This window comes from Drosophila rhopaloa, unplaced genomic scaffold (assembly GCF_018152115.1).
Source record: "Drosophila rhopaloa isolate 14029-0021.01 unplaced genomic scaffold, ASM1815211v1 contig_198, whole genome shotgun sequence".
NCBI classification, from domain to species: Eukaryota; Metazoa; Arthropoda; class Insecta; order Diptera; family Drosophilidae; genus Drosophila; species Drosophila rhopaloa.
This window is the reverse complement of record NW_025335081.1, coordinates 91,958-115,298: the sequence shown is the minus strand read 5'-3', so window position 1 is coordinate 115,298 and position 23,341 is coordinate 91,958. Positions and strand designations below refer to the sequence as shown.

The 23,341-nt window shown below is 37.9% G+C and overlaps 3 protein-coding genes across 3 annotated transcripts; 2 read left to right on the top strand and 1 right to left on the bottom strand.

The window, feature by feature from the left end:
- Positions 1 to 306: 306 nt before the first annotated feature.
- On the top strand, positions 307 to 17,702 carry LOC123037684. Its single transcript, XM_044459370.1, has 3 exons — positions 307 to 717; positions 780 to 1,234; positions 17,623 to 17,702. Exons 1-3 carry the CDS (start codon positions 350 to 352, stop codon positions 17,700 to 17,702), a joined length of 903 nt encoding a protein of 300 aa, XP_044315305.1. The 5' UTR covers positions 307 to 349.
- Positions 17,703 to 19,156: 1,454 nt separating this feature from the next.
- LOC123037683 lies at positions 19,157 to 19,673 on the top strand. Its single transcript, XM_044459369.1, has 3 exons — positions 19,157 to 19,321; positions 19,382 to 19,480; positions 19,560 to 19,673. Exons 1-3 carry the CDS (start codon positions 19,157 to 19,159, stop codon positions 19,671 to 19,673), a joined length of 378 nt encoding a protein of 125 aa, XP_044315304.1.
- Positions 19,674 to 20,723: 1,050 nt separating this feature from the next.
- LOC123037682 lies at positions 20,724 to 22,180 on the bottom strand. Its single transcript, XM_044459368.1, has 4 exons — positions 22,108 to 22,180; positions 21,087 to 21,303; positions 20,901 to 21,028; positions 20,724 to 20,839 (listed from the first exon to the last, which is right to left on the bottom strand). The coding sequence occupies exons 1-4, from the start codon at positions 22,178 to 22,180 to the stop codon at positions 20,724 to 20,726; spliced, it is 534 nt and encodes a 177-aa protein (XP_044315303.1).
- Positions 22,181 to 23,341: the final 1,161 nt, after the last annotated feature.

The window sequence follows — 23,341 nt, the reverse complement described above, 5'->3', positions numbered from 1 at the left end:
AAAAAAACATCGATATATCGATACATCGAATTCTATACTAATTTTAACGTATATTTTAGTTTTTTATATTTAATTAATCAAAAATGTGTTAAGATTACCAAGATTCTTTCCTGCCAAACATTGATGGGTAAAGAGGAAACATCGATGTTTGTAAACATCGATGTTTCCCAAGTTTTGGAAAACATCGATGTATCGTTACATCGCCGATGTTATTTCCAGCTCTAGTTGGGAGTTCCAATTCTTCGAAATGGCTCTTTTACCAGCAGCAATAGTAAACCAAAAACTTCACGACTTCTTCATTTATAATGAAGACAATAATAAAAATAAGTGTAAACTTTGCGATTTCGAAATGACAGGCAAACATGCCTCAAATTTAAAACGGCATATTGAAAGGAAGCACAAGGAGTTGGTACAGAAAATTGAAACAAATAAGAAGCAAGTAGCAGCCGACCAGCCACCTATAAAGCAATTCTTGGAAACAGCGTATGTCAAAGTGAAAATCACCAAAGCTGACATTTTAGATGCTTGCCTGGAACTAGTCACTAAAAATGGGCGTCCATTAAAAATAGTTGAAGATTCTGGTTTTTTAAAAATTCTAAAGCCCATGTGTGACGCTTTTAGCCCTCCATTGAAAATCAATCGCTTTAACATACGGAACTTAATTCAGGAAAAAGCTAGTAGCATTCGCTTACACATTAAAAATGTTCTACAAAATCGGTTAGTCCAACAGAACCCCTGTTACTTGGTGATATTACATTTTGTTTTATATATTTTTTTAGACTTATATCTATAAAAGTGGATTGTGTAAGCCGTTTGGATCGTGCTATCATCGGAATAAACGCTCAGCTTCATAATGGTTCGGAAGTAAGGTGCTACACATTAGCTATGAAAGAAATACACGTGCAGCATACAAGCGTAAACTTAACCACGATTATCCAAAAAGTGCTGGAGTCTTTTGAAGTTTCGCTCCGACAAATATATACGCTGACGGTGGACAATGGTGCCAATATGGTTTTGGCGGGAAATAAACTAAACCAATTATGTAGGGTTGACCTCGATGCAGAGCACTCCGAATGCGAATGCATTTTTACAGAAATTGAAATAGATCAAATTCAAGTGGATTTACCTCAGGACTCAATCACCACAGTGCGTTGCGCAGCGCACACTTTAAATTTAGTTGTTTCTGATTTTTTAAAAGAAATCAAGATTGATTTATCTAAAATACGCACTTTATGTAAAGAACTAAGAACTCCAACCATTCTAAATCTGCTTCATTTAGAAAATTTAAACAAGCCGATATTAGACTGCGCCACGCGGTGGAATTCCACGTATTTAATGTGCGACCGAGTTCTTACATTAAAAGAATTTTGTCTAAAAAGCTCAAATGACATAAAAGAACTTCGTTTAAAAAACACCGAATGGGACGCAGTGAAAAATTTGTGTGATTTGCTGAAACCTCTTTATGGGTTCTCTTTAAAGCTTCAGAAACTGAATTTGTTGCCAAGTGACTTCTATTTCCAGTGGTTTTCTCTTCGCTCTAAGACATTAAAATCGTCCTCTAAATATAGTGTAGCATTGTCAAAATGCTTAGAAAAGCGATCACACATATTGAATTCAGTTCCTATAATATCATCCGTTTTTCTTGACCCTAGATATCAAGTAGTATTATTAAGAGAGCAAAAAAATGACGCTAAGGCACACCTACGTGAAATATATCAAAGGCAACTTGCCTTGGGTGATGATGCCGTTTTCAATGCCTCTGCGGCCTCTGCATGTTCAATAGATGATGAAAATGAAAATTTATTATCTCAATATGATACTAACTATAATATTAAAGGCAGGAAAACAGCTTGTGATTTTATTAATTCTTTCGATGGCATAGAAAGAATTAGAATGAAAGACGATAGTATTTTGAAGTTTTGGGACGTCTATCGATGTGAAAACTTAAGAAAACTAGCTTATGTTGTTCATGCCGTACCTGCTACACAGGTATCAGTAGAAAGGGCGTTTTCCACTTTGAAATTTGTTTTATCTGATCTCAGGGGTAGCATTGATGAAGATATTTTGGAAGATATTATGTTAGTTAACCTCAACTGATGAACACTTTATAAATCATACATCTTGTAACTTTACTTATAAGTCTTAATGTTATGGTACATATTTGAAGGAAAATACATGGAAATAAATGTTGACTTTATTATTTCATTAAAAAAAAATTATTTATTTGAACCCTGGTTCGAACCTGAACCCTGCTCCGGCTCATCAATGAACCGGATCGCAAACCGGAACATTATCTGTCGATTAGGTTTGAACCCCGAACCGAACCCATGCCAAAATAATATGGGTTCACAGCCCTGATAATAAATGAAAGTGATCCAAGTAAAAGTCGTGAGCTAGTATACTTTTTATCAGTTACAATGTTATCAATGCAATTTTAATTTGCGCACAAATATGTATACTTGTTTGTAAATTGGAATTTGTTGTTTTCAAATTTCTTGTTTTGAATGAAACGAAAACCTTTGTATACACAGTTAAAGATTGGCATCCAATACAAAAACAGCAAAGTAACGTATTATTTTCAGATTCCACATTTGATCGATAAACGGGTATAATAAATCATTTTATTTGTATTTAAGCACATTATCTACTTTCGAATAGAAACATACACACACATTGTATGTATGTACATGTATTGTACATATAAGCAAATCAAAACATATCCAAATATACATATGTACATACGTATTTGGTCAAAAGTTCGAATCTTAAGATTAATATTTAACTTGGAAACATTTTGGGTTTGCTTACAGAATTTGTAGTAATTTTTAAAAAATATATTTTTTTTTTTTTTTTTTTTTTTTTTTTTTTAATAAGATTTTTTTAACCCTATTATTATTTTTTTTTTTTTTTTTTTTTTTTTTTTTTTTTTTTTTTTTTTTTTTTTTTTTTTTTTTTTTTTTTTTTTTTTTTTTTTTTTTTTTTTTTTTTTTTTTTTTTTTTTTTTTTTATTAAAATTTAAAAGTTTTTATTTTTTTTTTTTTTTTTTTTTTTTTTTTTTTTTTTTATTTTTTTTTTTTTTTTTTTTTTTTCCCCCCCCCTTTTAACCCCTCTAATTTTTTTTTTTTTTTTTTTAAAATTTTTTTTTTTTTTTTTTTTTTAATTTTTTTTTTTTTTTTTTTTTTTTATATATTTTTAAATTTTATTTTTTTTTTTTTAAATTTTTTTTTTTATTTATTTTTTTTTTTATTTTTTTTTTTTTCCCTCCCCCCCCCTCCCTTTCTTTGATTAAGGGGTTTTTTTTTTGGGGGGGCCCCCAACTATAGCGTTCTCTCTTTTTTTCTATTTTCTTCCATGGTGGAAATTAAATAAGGCTCTTACTTCTGCTACAAAATGAAAAATAAAACCTAAGCATTTGATCCACAGGACTGACTATTGATCGAAAATCATATTGATCGGAGCAGCAGTTTAAGTTTTTAAAATCCTAAACAAATTTAACTTAAATTGCCTCTTTCCCCTCCCCTTTCCCTGCAGCACTACCCCTCCCCCTCATCAGTTTTCTTGGCTGTTGCTCTCTCGGCCGTCGCTCTCTTGGCATCCGCTCTCTGGGTTTCGCTCTCTCGACAGGCTCACGCAAAATGCAACGCAATAACTTAGAAAATCTAAATAAATTCGTTAAAAATACTTAAAAAAATGTTAAAAACTTGAAAAATTAAACTTAAGCATTTGGGCCATAGAATAACTATTGAGCGAAAAATCATCTTGATCGGAGCAGCGGTTTAGATTTTTTAAATCGAAAAGTTAATTTTAAGTGTAGCCCCCAAATTATGGGGGATATCGAAATTTCTTTTAGATTTCTAATTAGGCCTTTTCAAAACCTAAAATTCGGAAAAAACCAAATATCGAAATTCCAACCACTTTAGAAGTTAAGCTTAAATACATAAACTTTTTTTTGCTCAGAATACAATCGTCTTTGACTTTGTATTTTGTATTTTGTTTTCGTTTATTCCCATCGGTGGGTTTTATAAAAACAACATTAAATTTTCTTTCGGTTATTTAAACATAAATTTAAACTCCGTTCGCTTCGCGAGTGCACTTTGTATTGATACTAATAAATTGTTTTAGTTTTTCGTAATTCTTATCTGTGTTTTCTATCCTATTTATATCCACGCTGTTTCTCTTTTGTGCATGCACTTTAACTTATTTACGCTCCCGCTCTCTTGCTCTCTTTGCTTTTGAAAGTTCTAAGCGTGCAGTTTCTGCGCTCTTGCGGTACTTATAACTGCTCGCTTATAAATTTCAATTTCGCTTTCTTGGTACAGTGGTAAATAAATAAAATGAATAATAAAAATTTAGTCTGCTTCTGCAAAAAATGCAGCCTCGTAATCAGGGCTGACCAGTCTAATATGACTTGCTGGCTGTGTGAAAATATGGTGCACACCAAGTGCGCCGGTTTTACTGGCCGGACAAAAGGACCTTTCAAAGGGGCCCAATTTGCAGTTATGTTGTGACGCTTGTGTCGAGGTTGCGAACGAGATGAAATCGTTCATGCGCCAAACTAAAGGCGGCCTGATGGGACTGATTAGCTGTTTCGGAGTGGCTAGAGATAGTTTTCGCCGAGCTGATGATCTCCTCTCTGCGCTGGACTCGCAGTTTAATAGTCGTAAGCTATTAGAAGAGTCCCCTAAGCGCAAAAAGGCCGCTGGTGGTAAGGAGCAAAAGGGGAACACCCCGCAACCGAAATCAAAAGAACAACAGAGCATTCCGGCGGATAAGCAGCTGATTTCAGCAAACCCTCAAATGTTGCTAAGATCAGCAGCTAAAAAGATTCGGTATCCGAACAATCCGTTACAGAATGCATGCAACCAGGGACTTCTAAGAATTCCGATTTGTCCGTAGTGGTTTCACAATTAGTGGATCCACCTATCTCTCAGAATGTAGTATCACCACCACAAGGGACTACTGAGTCCGGATAACCGGCTCAAGTTGGTTTTGCAGAAACAATGTCTGCTCCACCAAAATCCCTTTTAGTGGTTCCACTAAAGAAACAAATTTTCGTTTCTCGGCTTTCCCCTGATCAAACATCTTCTGATGTATTGTCTTATATACAAGACAAAACTAAAGCCGATTGTAATAGTGTAAAGGTGGAAAAGTTTAAGTTTTCTTATGCTAGAGACATTTCATCTTTCAAGATAACTGTCCCTAAAGAGCTTTTTGAAGCCATATGCTCGGGCGACTTTTGGCCGGATAATATGGTTGTAAAAGAGTTCGAGGCTAAGATAAAGAAGAGGGGGCCCGTAGGAGTAAAACTTCCTAGTCGAGGCCAAACCAGTGTACCAATTTCAAAAAACTAACTTCTAACCTCCTTCTTTCCTATCAGAATGCAAGAGGTTTGCGTAGCAAACTCACTAAATTGTATTCTGATAGCCTTTCCTTTGCATCTCATATTATTGTGTTCACAGAAACCTGGTTAAAGCCGGAGATCTTTAGCTCCGAAGTTTTTCCAGGTAAGTACACAATATATAGGTATGACCGTCCCTCTAGACGGGGAGGTGGAGTCTTAATTAGAGTTGATTCAAATTTCCCGTCTGAGGAGTTATGAAGGAGATGAATTCAATACCATTGAATTTATTTGTGTAAAGTTATCGCTTCCTGGTAACTTTATATACATAACTTGCTCTTATATTCCGCCGTTGTCTGAACTTCCTGATTATTTAGATCACCTATCCGTTATTAAGTCCGTTGCAAATAATCTTTCCGATAGGGATCAGTTGATAGTTCTAGGTGATTTTAATATACCTGGAGTTACTTGGTCCACTGAGGATGGATCGAATGTCTTACTACCTATAGCACAACATGATTTTATTGATGGCCTGCTTGACATATCTCTATCTCAAGTAAACCATGTTCGAAATTCATTAGGTCGCCTACTTGATTTGTGTTTTGTATCGAATCCTGAAGGTGTGTTTCTGTCCAGAGTAGCACCACTCACGCAACCTGAAGATCCATATCACCCAACAATCGAACTTTCATTTGATACGGGTAGAGTTATAGAAGAAAAATCAGAAAAATCCAAACGAATACATTGTTTTCGCAAGGCAGTCTTTCTGAGGCTTAATAATTTTATTTCTGGCTTTAATTGGTCTGATCTTTACTTATGCAATAATATGTCCGATGCAGTTAATGTTTTTTATACTGCAATAAACTCATTTTTTAATTCCTGTGTTCCGTGGTACTATCCGTCAACTTCCAATAAATCACCTTGGTTTAGCAAAGAGTTGACACACTTAAGAAATGTAAAGTCCAGACTTTTTAGGAAATATAAAAATACCGGTTCTCAATCTGTTTTTACTAGATATCTAAGTGCTCGGTCAAGATTTACCGTGCTTAATGCTCAGTGTTATAATAGTTACTTAAACCATTGTAAGGTCCAGTTCTCTCAGGACCCGAAACAGTTTTATAATTTTGTTAACACCAAGCGTAAATCTAATTCTTTTCCTTCCTCGCTGTCGTTCGAAAACATGACGGGAACCACAGATCAGGCCGATATATTTGCCCAATTTTTTCAAACGACTTACTCTACTTTAGATTATTCATCTCAGCCTTATTCTTACACTATGCCCAAGTCAAACCTCATATTCTGTCCCACTTTAACAGAAAGCTCTCTTCTTTTGGATCTTCTTCGTATTAAGCCTGTTTATTCGCCAGGGCCCGATGGTATTCCTGGGTGCGTGCTTAGGTATTGCGCTAAGGCCCTGTGCAAACCTCTTCACAAGTTGTTTACCTTATCTCTAGAAACGTCCCAATTCCCAAATATTTGGAAGGAATCATTTGTTATTCCTCTTTTCAAAAAAGGTAACAAGTTAGAAGCCAGTAACTACAGAGGTATTTCTAAGTTGTCAGCTATTCCTAAGCTTTTATAATCTTTAGGGATGAAAGTGATCCAAGTAAAAGTCGTGAGCTTGTACACTTTTTATCAGTTACAATGTTATCAATGCAATTTTAATTTGCGCACAAATATGTATACTTGTTTGTAAATTGGAATTTGTTGTTTTCAAATTTCTTGTTTTGAATGAAACGAAAACCTTTGTACACACAGTAAAAAATTGGCATCCAATACAAAAACAGCAAAGTAACGTATTATTTTCAGATTCCACATTTGATCGATAAACGGGTATAATAAATCATTTTATTTGTATTTAAGCACATTATCTACTTTCGAATAGAAACATACACACACATTGTATGTATGTACATGTATTGTACATATAAGCAAATCAAAACATATCCAAACATACATATGTACATACTTATTTGGTCAAAAGTTCGAATCTTAAGATTAATATTTAACTTGGAAACATTTTGGCTTTGCTTACAGAATTTGTAGTAATTTTCTATTTTCTTCCATGGTGGAAATTAAATAAGGCTCTTACTTCTGCTACAAAATGAAAAAATAAAACCTAAGCATTTGATCCACAGGACTGACTATTGATCGAAAATCATATTGATCGGAGCAGCAGTTTAAGTTTTTAAAATCCTAAACAAATTTAACTTAAATTGCCTCTTTCCCCTCCCCTTTCCCAGCAGCACTACCCCTCCCCCATCATCAGTTTTCTTGGCTGTTGCTCTCTCGGCCGTCGCTCTCTTGGCTTCTGGGTTTCGTTCTCTCGACAGGCTCCCGCAAAATGCAACGTAATGACTTAGAAAATCTAAATAAATTCGTTAAAAATACTTAAAAAAATGTTAAAAACTTGAAAAATTAAACTTAAGCATTTGGGCCATAGAATAACTATTGAGCGAAAAATCATCTTGATCGGAGCAGCGGTTTAGATTTTTTAAATCGAAAAGTTAATTTTAAATGTAGCCCCCAAATTATGGGGGATATCAAAATTTCTTTTAGATTTCTAATTAGGCCTTTTCAAAACCTAAAATTCGGAAAAAAAGAAATATCGAAATTCCAACCACTTTAGAAGTTAAGCTTAAATACATCAACTTTTTTTTGCTCAGAATAATGGATGTTGGAGCTGTTTGGGGCCACTGGAGGGACATATCGGATCTTAGTGGGCGCCCACGCCCCCAATGGAATACTGTGAAAAAATTTGGCTGCTCTTGCTCTTACGGTTTGGGCTGTGGCCGTATCCCCTTAAAAATCGGTCTTTCATTTTATAATCTTTAGGAATGAAAGTGATCCAAGTAAAAGTCGTGAGCTAGTATACTTTTTATCAGTTACAATGTTATCAATGCAATTTTAATTTGCGCACAAATATGTATACTTGTTTGTAAATTGGAATTTGTTGTTTTCAAATTTCTTGTTTTGAATGAAACGAAAACCTTTGTACACACAGTAAAAGATTGGCATCCAATACAAAAACAGCAAAGTAACGTATTATTTTCAGATTCCACATTTGATCGATAAACGGGTATAATAAATCATTTTATTTGTATTTAAGCACATTATCTACTTTCGAATAGAAACATACACACACATTGTATGTATGTACATGTATTGTACATATAAGCAAATCAAAACATATCCAAATATACATATGTACATACGTATTCGTACATACAAGTTCGAATCTTAAGATTAATATTTAACTTGGAAACATTTTGGCTTTGCTTACAGAATTTGTAGTAATTTTCTATTTTCTTCCATGGTGGAAATTAAATAAGGCTCTTACTTCTGCTACAAAATGAAAAATAAAACCTAAGCATTTGATCCACAGGACTGACTATTGATCGAAAATCCTATTGATCGGAGCAGCAGTTTAAGTTTTTAAAATCCAAAACAAATTTAACTTAAATTGCCTCTTTCCCCTCCCCTTTCCCTGCAGCACTACCCCTCCCCCTCATCAGTTTTCTTGGCTGTTGCTCTCTCGGCCGTCGCTCTCTTGGCATCCGCTCTCTGGGATTCGCTCTCTCGACAGGCTCACGCAAAATGCAACGCAATAACTTAGAAAATCTAAATAAATTCGTTAAAAATATACATACATAAATATATAAATACTTTTTTTTTTTTATACTTTATTCTTATTTATTGGATCTTCTCTATTACTTAAGAGACTAACAATAAGTTTTCAAATCTTAATCTATGTTACGTTAACTTATGTTATTGAAAAAGGGATGGGAAATCATTCCGCTGTAGACGGGAATGATAGCTTAGCCGGTTGAGTTGTCTGGCAAGCAGGTTAGGGTGATTTGATAATCTGGCTTCATATTTAATTTTTCTGGAAACAATTTCTTTTTTTACGGGATTTATATCCAAGTCTCTCTGGATGTTTGCATTGCGGATGTACCAGGGGGCTCCAGTTATTGTTCGTAGGGTCTTTGATTGTACTCTTTGAATAATTTCTATATTGCTGCTGCTTGCGTTTCCCCAGAGCTCGGAACCGTAGGTCCAGATCGGCTTTAAGCACGAGTTATACAGTAGTACTTTATATTCGAGTGGAAGGGGGAGCGGTAGTTCATGAGCCAGTGAAGGCTGCTGGCCTTTAGTTTTAAATGGGTCTTCTTTGCTTCTATATGCTTTCTCCAGGTAAGCCTCCTGTCTAGGTGTATGCCGAGATAGGTGACTTCGTCTGCTTGTGGAACCGGCTTGTTGTTTAGCGTCAGTGGTGGGCATTTCGACAAGTTTAGTGTAAATGTAATGTGCTTACACTTTTGCTCATTGACTTTGATACGCCAGTCTGCGAGCCATTTTTCTACAGCTACCAGGTGTTCTTTTAAATGGGCTGTAGCTGTTTTTGGGCATTTCGAGCGGCTGACAATGGCAGTGTCGTCAGCAAAGGTTGAGATGAGGGTCTGGCGGCTTGTTGGAATGTCTGCCGTGAAAGGATGTACAAGATTGGTCCAAGCACACTTCCTTGGGGTACTCCAGCTTCGATGTTACGGATGTTTGAAGTAAAGGTTTTACATCTCACGGTGAAAACTCTGTTTCTGAGGTATGACTCAAGCAACTTGTGAGTGTTTTCCGGTAGGAGGGTTTTGATTTTGTATACCAGACCGTCGCTCCAGACGCGATCAAATGCCTGTGATACGTCCAGAAATAAGGCACTGCAATATTGCTTGTGTTCGAAAGCCGTGCGAATTTCAGATGTTAAGCGGTTTACCTGTTCGATAGTTCCATGCTTTTCCCTAAATCCGAATTGGTGCAGAGGGATCGTTCTGTTGTTTTGAAGATGTGTTACTAGATGAACAAGAAGCAGTTTTTCAAATAGCTTTGATAGACATGGGAGCAGACTGATGGGCCGGTACGAGGAAGGCTGGGATTTGTCTTTTCCTGGCTTCGGGATCATTGTAATGACAGACTTTTTCCATTGGTCAGGAAAGTAGCCCCATTTCAATATTGAGTTAAATATAAATGCGATGCATCTGACTGCGCATGCAGGTAATTCAATTATCATTTTTGGAGAAATAAAATCGAGACCAGGACCCTTTTTTGGGTTTATGTGTTCTTTAATAGCCTTAAGTATTGTGCTGGTTTCAAGGGTAACTGGGGAGGACGGCGACGCTAGCGAGACATTCGGTAGAGTGAATTGGTTGGATGGCGGGTGGGGCTTGAAGACGTTTTCCAAGTGATGGGCAAAGGTGTTAGCTCTTTCTTCGTCACTGCGCGCCCAGGCACCTGTTTGTGATCGAATTGGCCAATCGGGATCTATTGGTGGCTACATGTTTGGGTGCGCTCTCCATAGTGGGAATTTATTACCCGTCGGGGATAGTTTCGCAATGTAGGCCCGTTGGGCCTGGTTATTTTCGGTAGAGAGGGCCTTCGACAATTTTCGAGATGCTTCATTAAATCTTTTCTTAGTAGCTGGGGACCGATGAGTCTACCAGTCTCTGCGAAGTCTATGTTTTTCAAGTAGGAGAGACTCGATCTGGATACTTGAGCGTCCAGTTCTTAGCGGGTTTGTGGATGAGGGTTCTGGCGTAGAATGTTTGGCGGCAGAGGACATTACGTCCGTGAGGTGTTTAAGCGACTTGTCAATGTCAGATTCAGAGGAAATTTCAGGATCAAGTTCGATGTGTGCACTCTGTTTTGTTTGATGTTAGATGTTGGGGGCGTTCCAGAAACTGCGGCTGTTCAGATAGACAGAGGAGAACTGGCGAATGGACCGATGTAAGCTCTTCTAAGGTTTTTATGTTTATCAGCCTGTGCGAGACTCTTCTAATAACAGCGAAATCGATAATGTCAGGTTGTTTATTTGGATCTGTGGGCCAGTATGTAGGCCTAGCTGGTGAGACAAAGTCAAGCGCATTACCAGGAGTGATAATAGCGTTGTATAATTGGCGGCCTTTGGGGTTGATAAGACGAGATCCCCAGTGGGGATGCTTTGCGTTATAATCACCGGCAGCTATAAAACAGCGTCCTAGTGAGTTGTAGAAATTCATAAACTCATTTTCTGCAATAGTGAAGCGTGGGGGGCAATATATGGCGGATAGGGTAAGTGGCCTGCAGGTAGTTGGTAGCGAATGTCTCCAAGGGATGATGTTTTATGCGTTGTTTTATGAGTATACCGGTACTTCCGTGTGCTTTACCGTCCGGGTGGTTGGTCGCGTGGAATATATATCCGATGATATGCAAGTAGTTTTTATTAGTTAGATGGGTTTCAGAAAGTAGCATGATATCGATATTGTGGCTGTTTAGGAACTGTAGGAGTTCGTTTTTGTGCCGGGAAACGCCGTTTGCGGTCCAGAAGCATATTCTTAAGGAGTCCATTTATACAGACTTTTGTTTGATCAGCAGTTCCATTAGAAGGCTCTGGTTTCGCAGTAGTTCTTGAAGGGAACTTTGAATCGTCATCATGACGTTTGCAAGAGTAGCTAGTGTAGATTCTAGACCGCTAAGTGTTTGTGGGGGAAGAGTTTGGTTTTGCTGCGTAGAAGGTTGACTTGTTGTTTGGCCATTTTGGCTTAAGAGCGGAAAATCATTTAGGTTTGATATGGGTGGCTGTGGACGCAATGCTGCAGGTTGGGCGGTAGATGTTTGTGAGATTCCAGGGTAGCGGAGTGCGTTGGCAAAGGAGACACCAGGAGTGGTTGTTGATGGGGTGAAGATGTTTGGTTGGGCAGAGTGTTGAGTCGCGAGTGGATTACTGCGTCTCTGATTTAGGCGGCTCTTGAGTTCTTTGTAGACGGGACAGCCCCGGTAGTTGGCAGTATGATTTCCCCCACAATTACTGCATTTCCTCAGAGTAGGGTCTTCTTTGTTTCCCAGGCATGCTTCAATGCAATGCAAATCTCCACAGGCGACACAAACTGGACGCAGGGTGCAGTAGGTTCTTGTATGCCCGAACTCCTGGCAGTTTGTACACTGTACGGGGCCGTTCCGCTTATGCGGTTCCTCTACGGTGATTCTTCGGTGAAGGAGATATTGCAGATTGTAAATAGGATGCACTGCATTTTTCTTTAGAGGTTTCGTCTCTGGGGCCAGCTCAATCTTAAACAGTGGTTGGGGAATTTTATCTCTGTTCACTATGTTTACGATGTGCTTAACGTCGAAGCCATTTTCCGTGAGGCCTTCAGCTATTTCTGCTACCGCAACAGTCGATTCTATACCTTTAAGTACAACTTGTAGGCCTTTCCTACTTTTTAGTTGGTAAGTGTAGTAATTTATAAACTCATTGTCGAGATATCTTGTTACAGAACGGAAGTTGTCTTCGTTGTTAACTTGGAGTTTTGTTTCCAATATGTTTCCTCTTTTTAGGGTATTGATATAGAAGTGGTTAGGCCCGATTACTTGTTTAAGCTTATTAATCAGATCGACACTGTTATGTTTCCTAATATATATTGGCGGTGGCTTTACAGCTTTCATGACTTGAGGCGCCTGACCCTTGTCTTCTTCGGTCTCGCCAAGTATGGCAAATCTGTTTTCGGATGTTCGTGTGTTGCCTAAAGTTTTTGGTACTTTTGGCCAATTTGAGTTTACGTTTTTTTGTGGACTAAGCTTTCTTTTTATTTGTACATACCGATCGATCCCCGTCTGTACGAGAGTATTATTCGTAAGAGGGTCAGTAGAGCAAAGTTTTACTTGTGGTGTTGAGATAGGCCACTGGGTAGCCGCAGACGTTAAAGTTGTTGTTGTCGTTGACGTTGCTGTAGTAAGAGAGGGTACAGTGCTGGTGGGCGCACAAGCCGAAGTAGTCGGTGCATCGATGAGAGAGAGAGGTGACGGGCATTGTGAACTCCACGACTGAGTAACGGAAGCGCTGCTTGAGCATAAAATCGCTGGTGACAGTGAGCGGGCTCTTTCGGCAGCGGTCAGTGAATGGAATACTGTGAAAAAATTTGGCTGCTCTTGCTCTTACGGTTTGGGCTGTGGCCGTATCCCCTTAAAAATCGGTCTTTCATTTTATAATCTTTAGGGATTAACTTTAATTATTTTTTGTAATGGTATTTCGAAGCAAAAAATTACAATCATAAAGCAGAGTCAGGGGGTGGAAAAGAGATGGAGATATATATATGCAAGCGTATGCTGGATATGACGGCTACTTTTTAATCGGGTATTAAAAATAGTAAAAAGTTAAAAATTGAAGCCGTCATATTTTTTAAACATTTATTATGCTTTTAACTATTTTTAAACGAAAACACGGATTCGATTGGTTAAACGGTTTAGCGTACAGGATTTCATTTTCTAATTAAATGAGTTTTGGGCACTTTGGTGGGGGGTGGGTACCCAATAACTATAAACTAAAGTCTACAGAAATTAAAACCGTATTAAAGCTCATTTTATATTTTTAAGAAAGTGCAGGGAAATGCAAGGCAGTGGAAGAGGGAGGGAGACGGAATCATTTGTTGACAATTTGTATGAAAATGCAGAGAGAAATAGCAATATGAAGGCAGAAAACATATGATGCTTATGGAGACTCTTAACTTCGATAATAGATCGACTTTTTGCTTAGTTTCATTGTTTAGAAGATAGCTAGAGCTTTGGTGAAACCATCAAATGAATCGTTAAAGATTAAGGAAAAACTTTACCGAAGGAATTTTTGATACTCAGTTTAGAAGTGCCATTTTTCGATGTTTGAAGATATTTTTGGCTAAATTGTAATTTTAGAACGGGTGTTAAAAATAGTAAAAAGGCTTAAATCTAAGCGGTTTTTAAACATTAATAATGTCTTAAACTATCTTTGGGCGAAAACACGGATTCGATTGGTTAAACAGTTTAGCGTCCAGAATTTTTGAAAGGAAAATTTACCTTTTTTCTAATTGGAAGCGATTGGGGCCACTTGGGGAGTCCCAATAAATCTTAGCAAATCAGTTTAAAGTTATTAGAATGTAATAAAAATTCATATTAATATTGTTAACCAGTGGTTTTGGCTGTGCGTTGATTCCCAGTTTTCTTACTGATAGCTTTATATATAGAGATGAATGAATTCCCTTGGTTGATCGAATACGTGTGTGTATTTCTGTGTGGGCTTTTGCATAGTCAAGCAGAGTCAGGGGGTGGAAAAGAGATGGAGATATATATATGCAAGCGTATGCTGGATAAGACGGCTACTTTTTAATTTAAAAAAAGTAAAAAGTTAAAAATTAAGGCCGTCATATTTTTTAAACATTTATCCCTAAAGATTATAAAATGAAAGACCGATTTTTAAGGGGATACGGCCACAGCCCAAACCGTAAGAGCAAGAACAGCCAAATTTTTTCACAGTATTCCATTGGGGGCGTGGGCGCCCACTAAGATCCGATATGCCCCCCAGTGGCCCCAAACAGCTCCAACATCCATTATTCTGAGCAAAAAAAAGTTGATGTATTTAAGCTTAACTTCTAAACTGGTTGGAATTTCGATATTTGGCTTTTTCCAAATTTTAGGTTTTGAAAAGGCCTAATTAGAAATCTAAAAGAAATTTCGATATCCCCCATAATTTGGGGGCTACACTTAAAATTAACTTTTCGATTTAAAAAATCTAAGCCGCTGCTCCGATCAAGATGATTTTTCGCTCAATAGTTATTCTATGGCCCAAATGCTTAAGTTTAATTTTTCAAGTTTTTAAAATTTTTTAAAGTATTTTTAACGAATTTATTTAGATTTTCTAAGTCATTGCGTTGCATTTTGCGGGAGCCTTTCGAGAGAACGAAACCCAGAAGCCAAGAGAGCGACGGCCGAGAGAGCAACAGCCAAGAAAACTGATGATGGTGAGTGGTGGTAGTGCTGCTTGGAAAGGGGAGGGGAAAGAGGCAATTTAAGTTAAATTTGTTTAGGATTTTAAAAACTTAAACTGCTGCTCCGATCAATATGATTTTCGATCAATAGTCAGTCCTGTGGATCAAATGCTTAGGTTTTATTTTTCATTTTGTAGCAGAAGTAAGAGCCTTATTTAATTTACACCATGGAAGAAAATATAAAATTACTACAAATTCTGTAAGCAAAGCCAAAATGTTTCCAAGTTAAATATTAATCTTAAGATTCGAACTTTTGACCAAATACGTATGTACATATGTATATTTGGATATGTTTTGATTTGCTTATATGTACAATACATGTACATACATACAATGTGTGTGTATGTTTCTATTCGAAAGTAGATAATGTGCTTAGATACAAATAAAATGATTTATTATACCCGTTTATCGAGCAAATGTGGAATCTGAAAATAATACGTTACTTTGCTGTTTTTGTATTGAATGCCAATCTTTTACTGTGTGTACAAAGGTTTTCGTTTCATTCAAAACAAGAAATTTGAAAACAACAAATTCCAATTTACAAACAAGTATACATATTTGTGCGCAAATTAAAATTGCATTGATAACATTGTAACTGATAAAAAGTATACAAGCTCACGACTTTTACTTGGATCACTTTCATCCCTAAAGATTATAAAATGAAAGACCGATTTTTTAAGGGGATACGGCCACAGCCCAAACCGTAAGAGCAAGAGCAGCCAAATTTTTTCACAGTATTCCATTGGGGGCGTGGGCGCCCACTTAGATCCGATATGTCCCCCCAGTGGCCCCAAACAGCTCCAACATCCATTATTCTGAGCAAAAAAAGTTTATGTATTTAAGCTTAACTTTAAAGTGGTTGGAATTTCGATATTTGGTTTTTTCCAAATTTTAGGTTTTGAAAAGGCCTAATTAGAAATCTAAAAGAAATTTCGATATCCCCCATAATTTGGGGGCTACATTTAAAATTAACTTTTCGATTTAAAAAATCTAAACCGCTGCTCCGATCAAGATGATTTTTCGCCCAATAGTTATTCTATGGCCCAAATGCTTAAGTTTAATTTTTCAAGTTTTTAACATTTTTTTAAGTATTTTTAACGAATTTATTTAGATTTTCTAAGTTATTGCGTTGCATTTTGCGTGAGCCTGTCGAGAGAGCGAAACCCAGAGAGCGGATGCCAAGAGAGCGACGGCCGAGAGAGCAACAGCCAAGAAAACTGATGATGGGGAGGGGTAGTGCTGCAGGGAAAGGGGAGGGGAAAGAGGCAATTTAAGTTAAATTTGTTTAGGATTTTAAAAACTTAAACTGCTGCTCCGATCAATATGATTTTCGATCAATAGTCAGTCCTGTGGATCAAATGCTTAGGTTTTATTTTTCATTTTGTAGCAGAAGTAAGAGCCTTATTTAATTTCCACCATGGAAGAAAATAGAAAATTACTACAAATTCTGTAAGCAAAGCCAAAATGTTTCCAAGTTAAATATTAATCTTAAGATTCGAACTTTTGACCAAATACGTATGTACATATGTATATTTGGATATGTTTTGATTTGCTTATATGTACAATACATGTACATACATACAATGTGTGTGTATGTTTCTATTCGAAAGTAGATAATGTGCTTAAATACAAATAAAATGATTTATTATACCCGTTTATCGATCAAATGTGGAATCTGAAAATAATACGTTACTTTGCTGTTTTTGTATTGGATGCCAATCTTTTACTGTGTGTACAAAGGTTTTCGTTTCATTCAAAACAAGAAATTTGAAAACAACAAATTCCAATTTACAAACAAGTATACATATTTGTGCGCAAATTAAAATTGCATTGATAACATTGTAACTGATAAAAAGTATACTAGCTCACGACTTTTACTTGGATCACTTTCATTTATTATATAGCTCTGCCAGTATCCTTCTGATTCTCTCTCTTGAAGGATCTTCTACAAAGGTTGTTTACACAAAGGTTTTTAAAAAACGCCCAAATAAGAAATAAGAAAGTCCTGACAACCTTATTTCCTAACTCTAAACTAATATTAAGCGAACGAACAAAAAGTCGTATACAATACAATTTTACAAAGCGTTGGGGCTGAGATGGGTGAAATATTTTTTTTTGGATGCACCTGGAGGGACAGGTAAAACCTTCTTGACAAACTTATTGTTGGCAAAAGTTCGAAGTTAAAAAAAATGGCCCTAGCTGTAGCATCTTCCGGTATAGCTGCTACCCTGCTCAATGGAGGTCGAACTGCTCATTCTACATTTAAACTTCCTTTGGATTTAGTTAATTTAGAAACACCTCATTGCTCTATTTCAAAGCAATGTAATATGGCTGCGGTGTTTAAAGATTGTAAGTTAATTGTTTGGGATGAGTGCACAATGTCACATAAAGGTGGGCTTGAAGCCATAAATAGAACCCTGCAAGATATTAATGAGAATACTATGTTGATGGGTGGTATTACAGTCCTGCTAGCTGGAGACTATCGCCAAACCTTTCCTGTTGTGATATGCAAGCGTATGCTGGATAAGACGGCTACTTTTTAATCGGGTATTAAAAAAAGTAAAAAGTTAAAAATTCAGGCCGTCATATTTTTTAAACATTTATTATGCTTTTAACTATTTTTTAGCGAAAACACGGTATCGATTGGTTTAACGGTTTAGCGTACAGGATTTCATTATACCCTTGCAGAGGGTATTATAATTTCAGTCAAAAGTTTGCAACGCAGTGAAGGAGACATTTCCGACCCTATAAAGTATATATATTCTTGATCAGCATCAGCAGAAGAGTCGATCTAGCCATGTCCGTCTGTCCGTCCGTCTGTCCGTCTGTCCGTCCGTCCGTTTCTACGCAAACTAGTCCCTCAGTTTTAAAGCTATCTGCTTGAAACTTTCCCAAAAGTTGTCTTTCTATTGCAGGTAGTATATAAGTCGGAACGAGCCGGATCGGGCCACTATATCATATAACTGCCATATAACTGAACGATCGGAAATGCCATAACTTTGATGTTTTTAAAGTTAGGAAGTTGGGATTTTCTATGGGTTTTATTTTTGGCCGATCAGTCTGACCTACCAAATTTCATAAGGATCGACTGACTATATCCTATAACCGCCATATAACTGATTGATCGGAAATGCCATAACTTTGGTGTTTGTAAAGTTAGGAAGTTGGGATTATCTATGGGTTTTATTTTTGGCCAATCAATCCGACCTGCCAAATTTCATAAGGATCGGCCGACTATATCCTATAGCTGCCATATAACTGAACGCTTGGAAATGACATAACTTTGGTGTTTTTAAAGTTAGGAAGTTGGGATTTTTTATGAGTATTAAGAATGCATCATATGAATAACCGATCCGGTTTTGGAGAATATAATTTACAGAATATTCTGCAAGGGTATATTAACTTCGGCTCCGCCCGAAGTTAGCTTTCTTTCTTGTTTTCTAATTGAATGAGTTTGGGGCACTTTGGTGGGGGGTGGGTCACCAATAACTATAAACTAAAGTCTACAGAAATTAAAACCGTATTAAAGCTCATTTTATATTTTTTAGAAAGCGCAGGGAAATGCATGGCAGAGGGAGACGGAGGGAGACGGAATCATTTGTTGACAATTTGTATGAAAATGCAGAGAGAGATAGCAATATGAAGGCAGAAAACGTATGATGCTTATGGAGACACTTAAATTTGATAATATATCGACTTTTTGCTTAGTTTGTTGCAGTTGGAGTCGATAGTGGGATGGACTCTATCGATAGGTTAGGATGATAAAGCGATGGTTTTAGTGGCGCCCCCTTCTGCTCATGCCCTTGGCTATCTAGCTATTAATGCCCTCTTCCCATAGAGTCCATCCGTTCGAAACGGTTGGGATTTTTGACAAATGTGAAACACCGATTCCCACAGAGCACATCCACCATCCACCATCCGATAACAGCTGATCTGAACAGCTGTGCCTAAACAAAAAACAAGCGACCATTGTTGAAGTTTATTCTGCGGCATTAATATGAACAACATACCAATCATTTTGGCAGCTGTACAACAGCAAAACCTCAAGCTGATTGAGCAATTTTTGACACTCAATTCAGGGGAGAAGCATGAGGAGGAATTGGAGGATTTAGAAAGGATTTTTTCTGGAAAGGAGCAAATGCCTCGAAGCGTGTGGATGCTAGTAAGTGCTATACATTTTCTATTAAAAATACTATTAAACTATGCGTTTTATATTAAACAGAAGCGTTACGGGACATTTTGGGAGAAGGATGTGCAGGAAAACAACGAAATGTTCTTCAAGGAAAGCTTTCGAATGGAGAAGAGGACCTTTTCGTTTTTGGTGGACCGACTAGGTGTTTTGCGGAAGAAGAACACGAACTGGCGAAAAGCAATTCGTCTTGAAAAGAGGATTGCTATAGCCTTATACACCTTGGGATCATCCGCGGAATATCGTTCCATCGGAAGGCTGTTTGGAGTCGCACAAAACACTGTGTGCAAAATTCTTCATGAATTTTGCGGGGCACTCATTTTAGAGTTTGCCGACGAGTTCATGTCACCCGACTACTTAACTCCTGAAAAAGTGGACGAATGCGTCAAAGGGTTCGAAGAAATTGGATTTCCTCAGTGTTTAGGTGCAATTGGTAAGACATAATTTCATCAAATCAGATCACGGTTATAGCAATATATAATTTTTAGATGGTTGTCATATCGAAATAAAGCCGTTAGCAGCAGAAGCAGTCGATCACCACAATTACAAAGGCGGGTACTCAATAGTACTATTCGCACTCGTGGATTACAGCTAAGCTATCCTCTTTTAAAAGCTCAAAAATCTTATAATCGCATTGTATTTTAAATTTATTACAGATACAGATTCACCTATGTGAATATCGGCTCTGCTGGGCGCTGCCACGACTCGGCTATTTTCCAAAAGTCTAGCCTGGCAAGAAAACTTGCCTCTTCTCCGTTCCTTCAGGAAAAATCAAGGGAAATTTGTGGCGTACAAGTTCCTGTGCTGCTTATTGGGGACTCTGCCTTCCGATTTTCCCAAACACTGATGAAGCCGTACCCATTTTCAACAACTGCATCCGAGGAACAGCAATATTTTAATTACAATTTGTCCAAAGCTAGGCAAGTTGTAGAGAATGCATTTGGCCATTTAAAGGCAAGGTTTCGGTTTATTGGAAAAGGTCTTGACAGCCATTACAAAAATAACAATGCAGTCATTTTAGCCTGTTGCATTTTGCACAATATTTTAAATGAGCACAACAGCGCTATAAATGATGCTTGGCAACAGACTGCAAGTGACCTAAGGGAGCAACCAAATCGGACTAATATGTCTGCAGATTTTAGCCCGCCTGCCGAAAAAATAAGATCAGCTATTGCCCAATATTATTTGAATGGCTCCGAATAAAGTTCATTAAATATCAATTTGTTTGTTTTTTGATTTATTTTATTTTCATTTGAATTTTTTAATTTTTTGATTTTCTTAACAGGTCTAACAAATCAGACTGGAATTGAGCTTGGCTGTCTGCCATTCTCGACAGGATTTCAGTCTGCCTCCTGGTGCTCCAGCCTTTGTTGAGCTATCTCCAAAAGCTCGTCCTTGTGGTCAACCTTCGTTCGCTTTGCAGGAGGGGCAGTGCTGCCTGAGGCTTGACTTGAACTGCAGATGTCACCTCCACAAAGTATTCTTTGGCACCTGCAATAAATAAATACATATTAGTTAATTGTAAACCACAAATATAAGTCTGAATACATACTCTCGTTATCCACAGTGTTCTGCTCGGTGTTGTGGATGCGGAATGCCCCTAGGAAGGAGTGGAGGACATCATAGTGCTGCCAAACGGAAGGAGCCCCACCGCTTGGCCCGATTTTATTTTTTTCCTGCCTGGAAAGAATAATACCGGGGAATGGATTGCCATACATTGTTGCTCGCCTATAATTACTTGTACTTCTTTGTCATATTTTCGATTTTGGTCCGGACATCCTTGTATGACACATCAAATCCGGCTTCCATAAGGGACTGGGCCATCTCCATGTATACATGGACATTTTTTCTGACTCCCCGCAACTGATCAATGTTCTCCTGCCAAATATCAATTAGCAGGAGCTCCATCTGCACCGTCCACCTCAACTTGCCACCGGCGGTACGCGTATTATCGACTGTGAAATGAAAAACAATGAATTATTACAATTATAAAAATAATTTGTTGCTCATACCTGTTGCTTCGGCACCTTCCATTTTCAAAAGTTCCCTGTCATTATTGTTTACATTTTCGTAGTGAATGTTCCAATTTCCACTATCAAGAAGAAGAACTCAGAGTTGCACCAAAAAAACATCGCCTAACTATCGCATAAAAAACTCCGTCAAATTCGGATGGGGAATTAACTGGGAATTTTCGGAACGGCAAAACCTTATGGACCATCCGTTCAACGGATGGTGGATGGTGGATGGAGCTCTGTGGGAAGAGGGCATTAAACTAGCCCGGTTCGCTCTGGGTATGGCTAGGATGGCCTTGGATTCGTCCATTGACCCACTTTTGGGTCATGATACAAAAAAAAAGTAAGGGTGCGAAAAGTGCTGGTGTCGTGTGGAAATTAAGTAGATATTTATTCATTTTAGGTGCACCGGGGACCCTAGTACATAGGGCCCCGGCAGTTTTCTTTGTTTTTCGTCGTTTTTCGAAGTTTTTTTTTCCTCGGAGGAAGGGCAGCAGCCCTCGTGGAGTACTCCGCCACCAGTAGCAGCATCAGCAAAAGGCGGCGGCAGCAGCAGCAGTAGCAACAGTAGCAACAGTAGCAACAGCAACAGCCACAGGCACAGTAACGGCCATCACCATCAACCAACACCGCCGCAGACAGTTAGGTTATTTAACCACAAAAAAATTCAAATTTACCTCGGTGAGTCCGTTCCGGCCCATATAATCCGAGCAGCACAACGTCGCGACCACGACGCGACTGCCCTACCACGCGGCATCTCGGACATCACGGTCTGCAGTGGCCTAGGCACGGCGTAATACCGGTTACCGGACCGCCACATCCCTTTATAAGGGTCCCAAATTGTCCTCCGGTGACTCGCCACTGGCTTACTGCCGGTGCCTAGCCTAGAAGTGGCTGAAAATTATGAATGTTAAATAAATGTGCACATTACTAAATTTATATACTTACCTGTTGACCTGTAAATTTATCCGGACTTAGACCCGAAAACCTAAATTTGTTTAGGATTTTAAAAATTTAATAGTCAGTCCTGTGGATCAAATGCTTAGGTTTTATTTTTCATTTTGTAGCAGAAGTAAGAGCCTTATTTAATTTCCACCATGGAAGAAAATAGAAAATTACTACAAATTCTGTAAGCAAAGCCAAAATGTTTCCAAGTTAAATATTAATCTTAAGATTCGAACTTTTGACCAAATACGTATGTACATATGTATATTTGGATATGTTTTGATTTGCTTATATGTACAATACATGAACATACATACAATGTGTGTGTATGTTTCTATTCGAAAGTAGATAATGTGCTTAAATACAAATAAAATGATTTATTATACCCGTTTATCGATCAAATGTGGAATCTGAAAATAATACGTTACTTTGCTGTTTTTGTATTGGATGCCAATCTTTTACTGTGTGTACAAAGGTTTTCGTTTCATTCAAAACAAGAAATTTGAAAACAACAAATTCCAATTTACAAACAAGTATACATATTTGTGCGCAAATTAAAATTGCATTGATAACTGCTTACGCCGCTCTCCCCTCTTTTAAACTGCCCGCGCTATCCTCGTAGCGAATGCCCACTCGCCCGCACTGGATGCTCGCGACTCCAGGCTCTCCCGCTCTCCCGCACTGGACGCTTGCGATTCCAGGCTCTCCCGCCTTCCCGCTCCCGGAATCTCTCCACTGCGCTTTGAAACGCAGCGCTCAATTAGGTTTAAGTTAGTCTTTCATTGTCTCAATAGTGAAATACATCGCCCGGCCGGTCCGCGCTATAACACGAAAAAAGTTCACCGAGTCTTTTTGTTCCTTTCTCGCGATCGTCGAGTGTTTTATCAATCTATTTCACAGCTTGCCACCCGGCTACGTTCAACAGCCGCAACGCCCGACGAAGCTGCCTTCCATCGACAAACACCCGCGACGCCCCATCTCTTCATTTTTGGTCCTTCGAGCCGGATAAGTGCCAATTAATTAATTTTTGTATTAA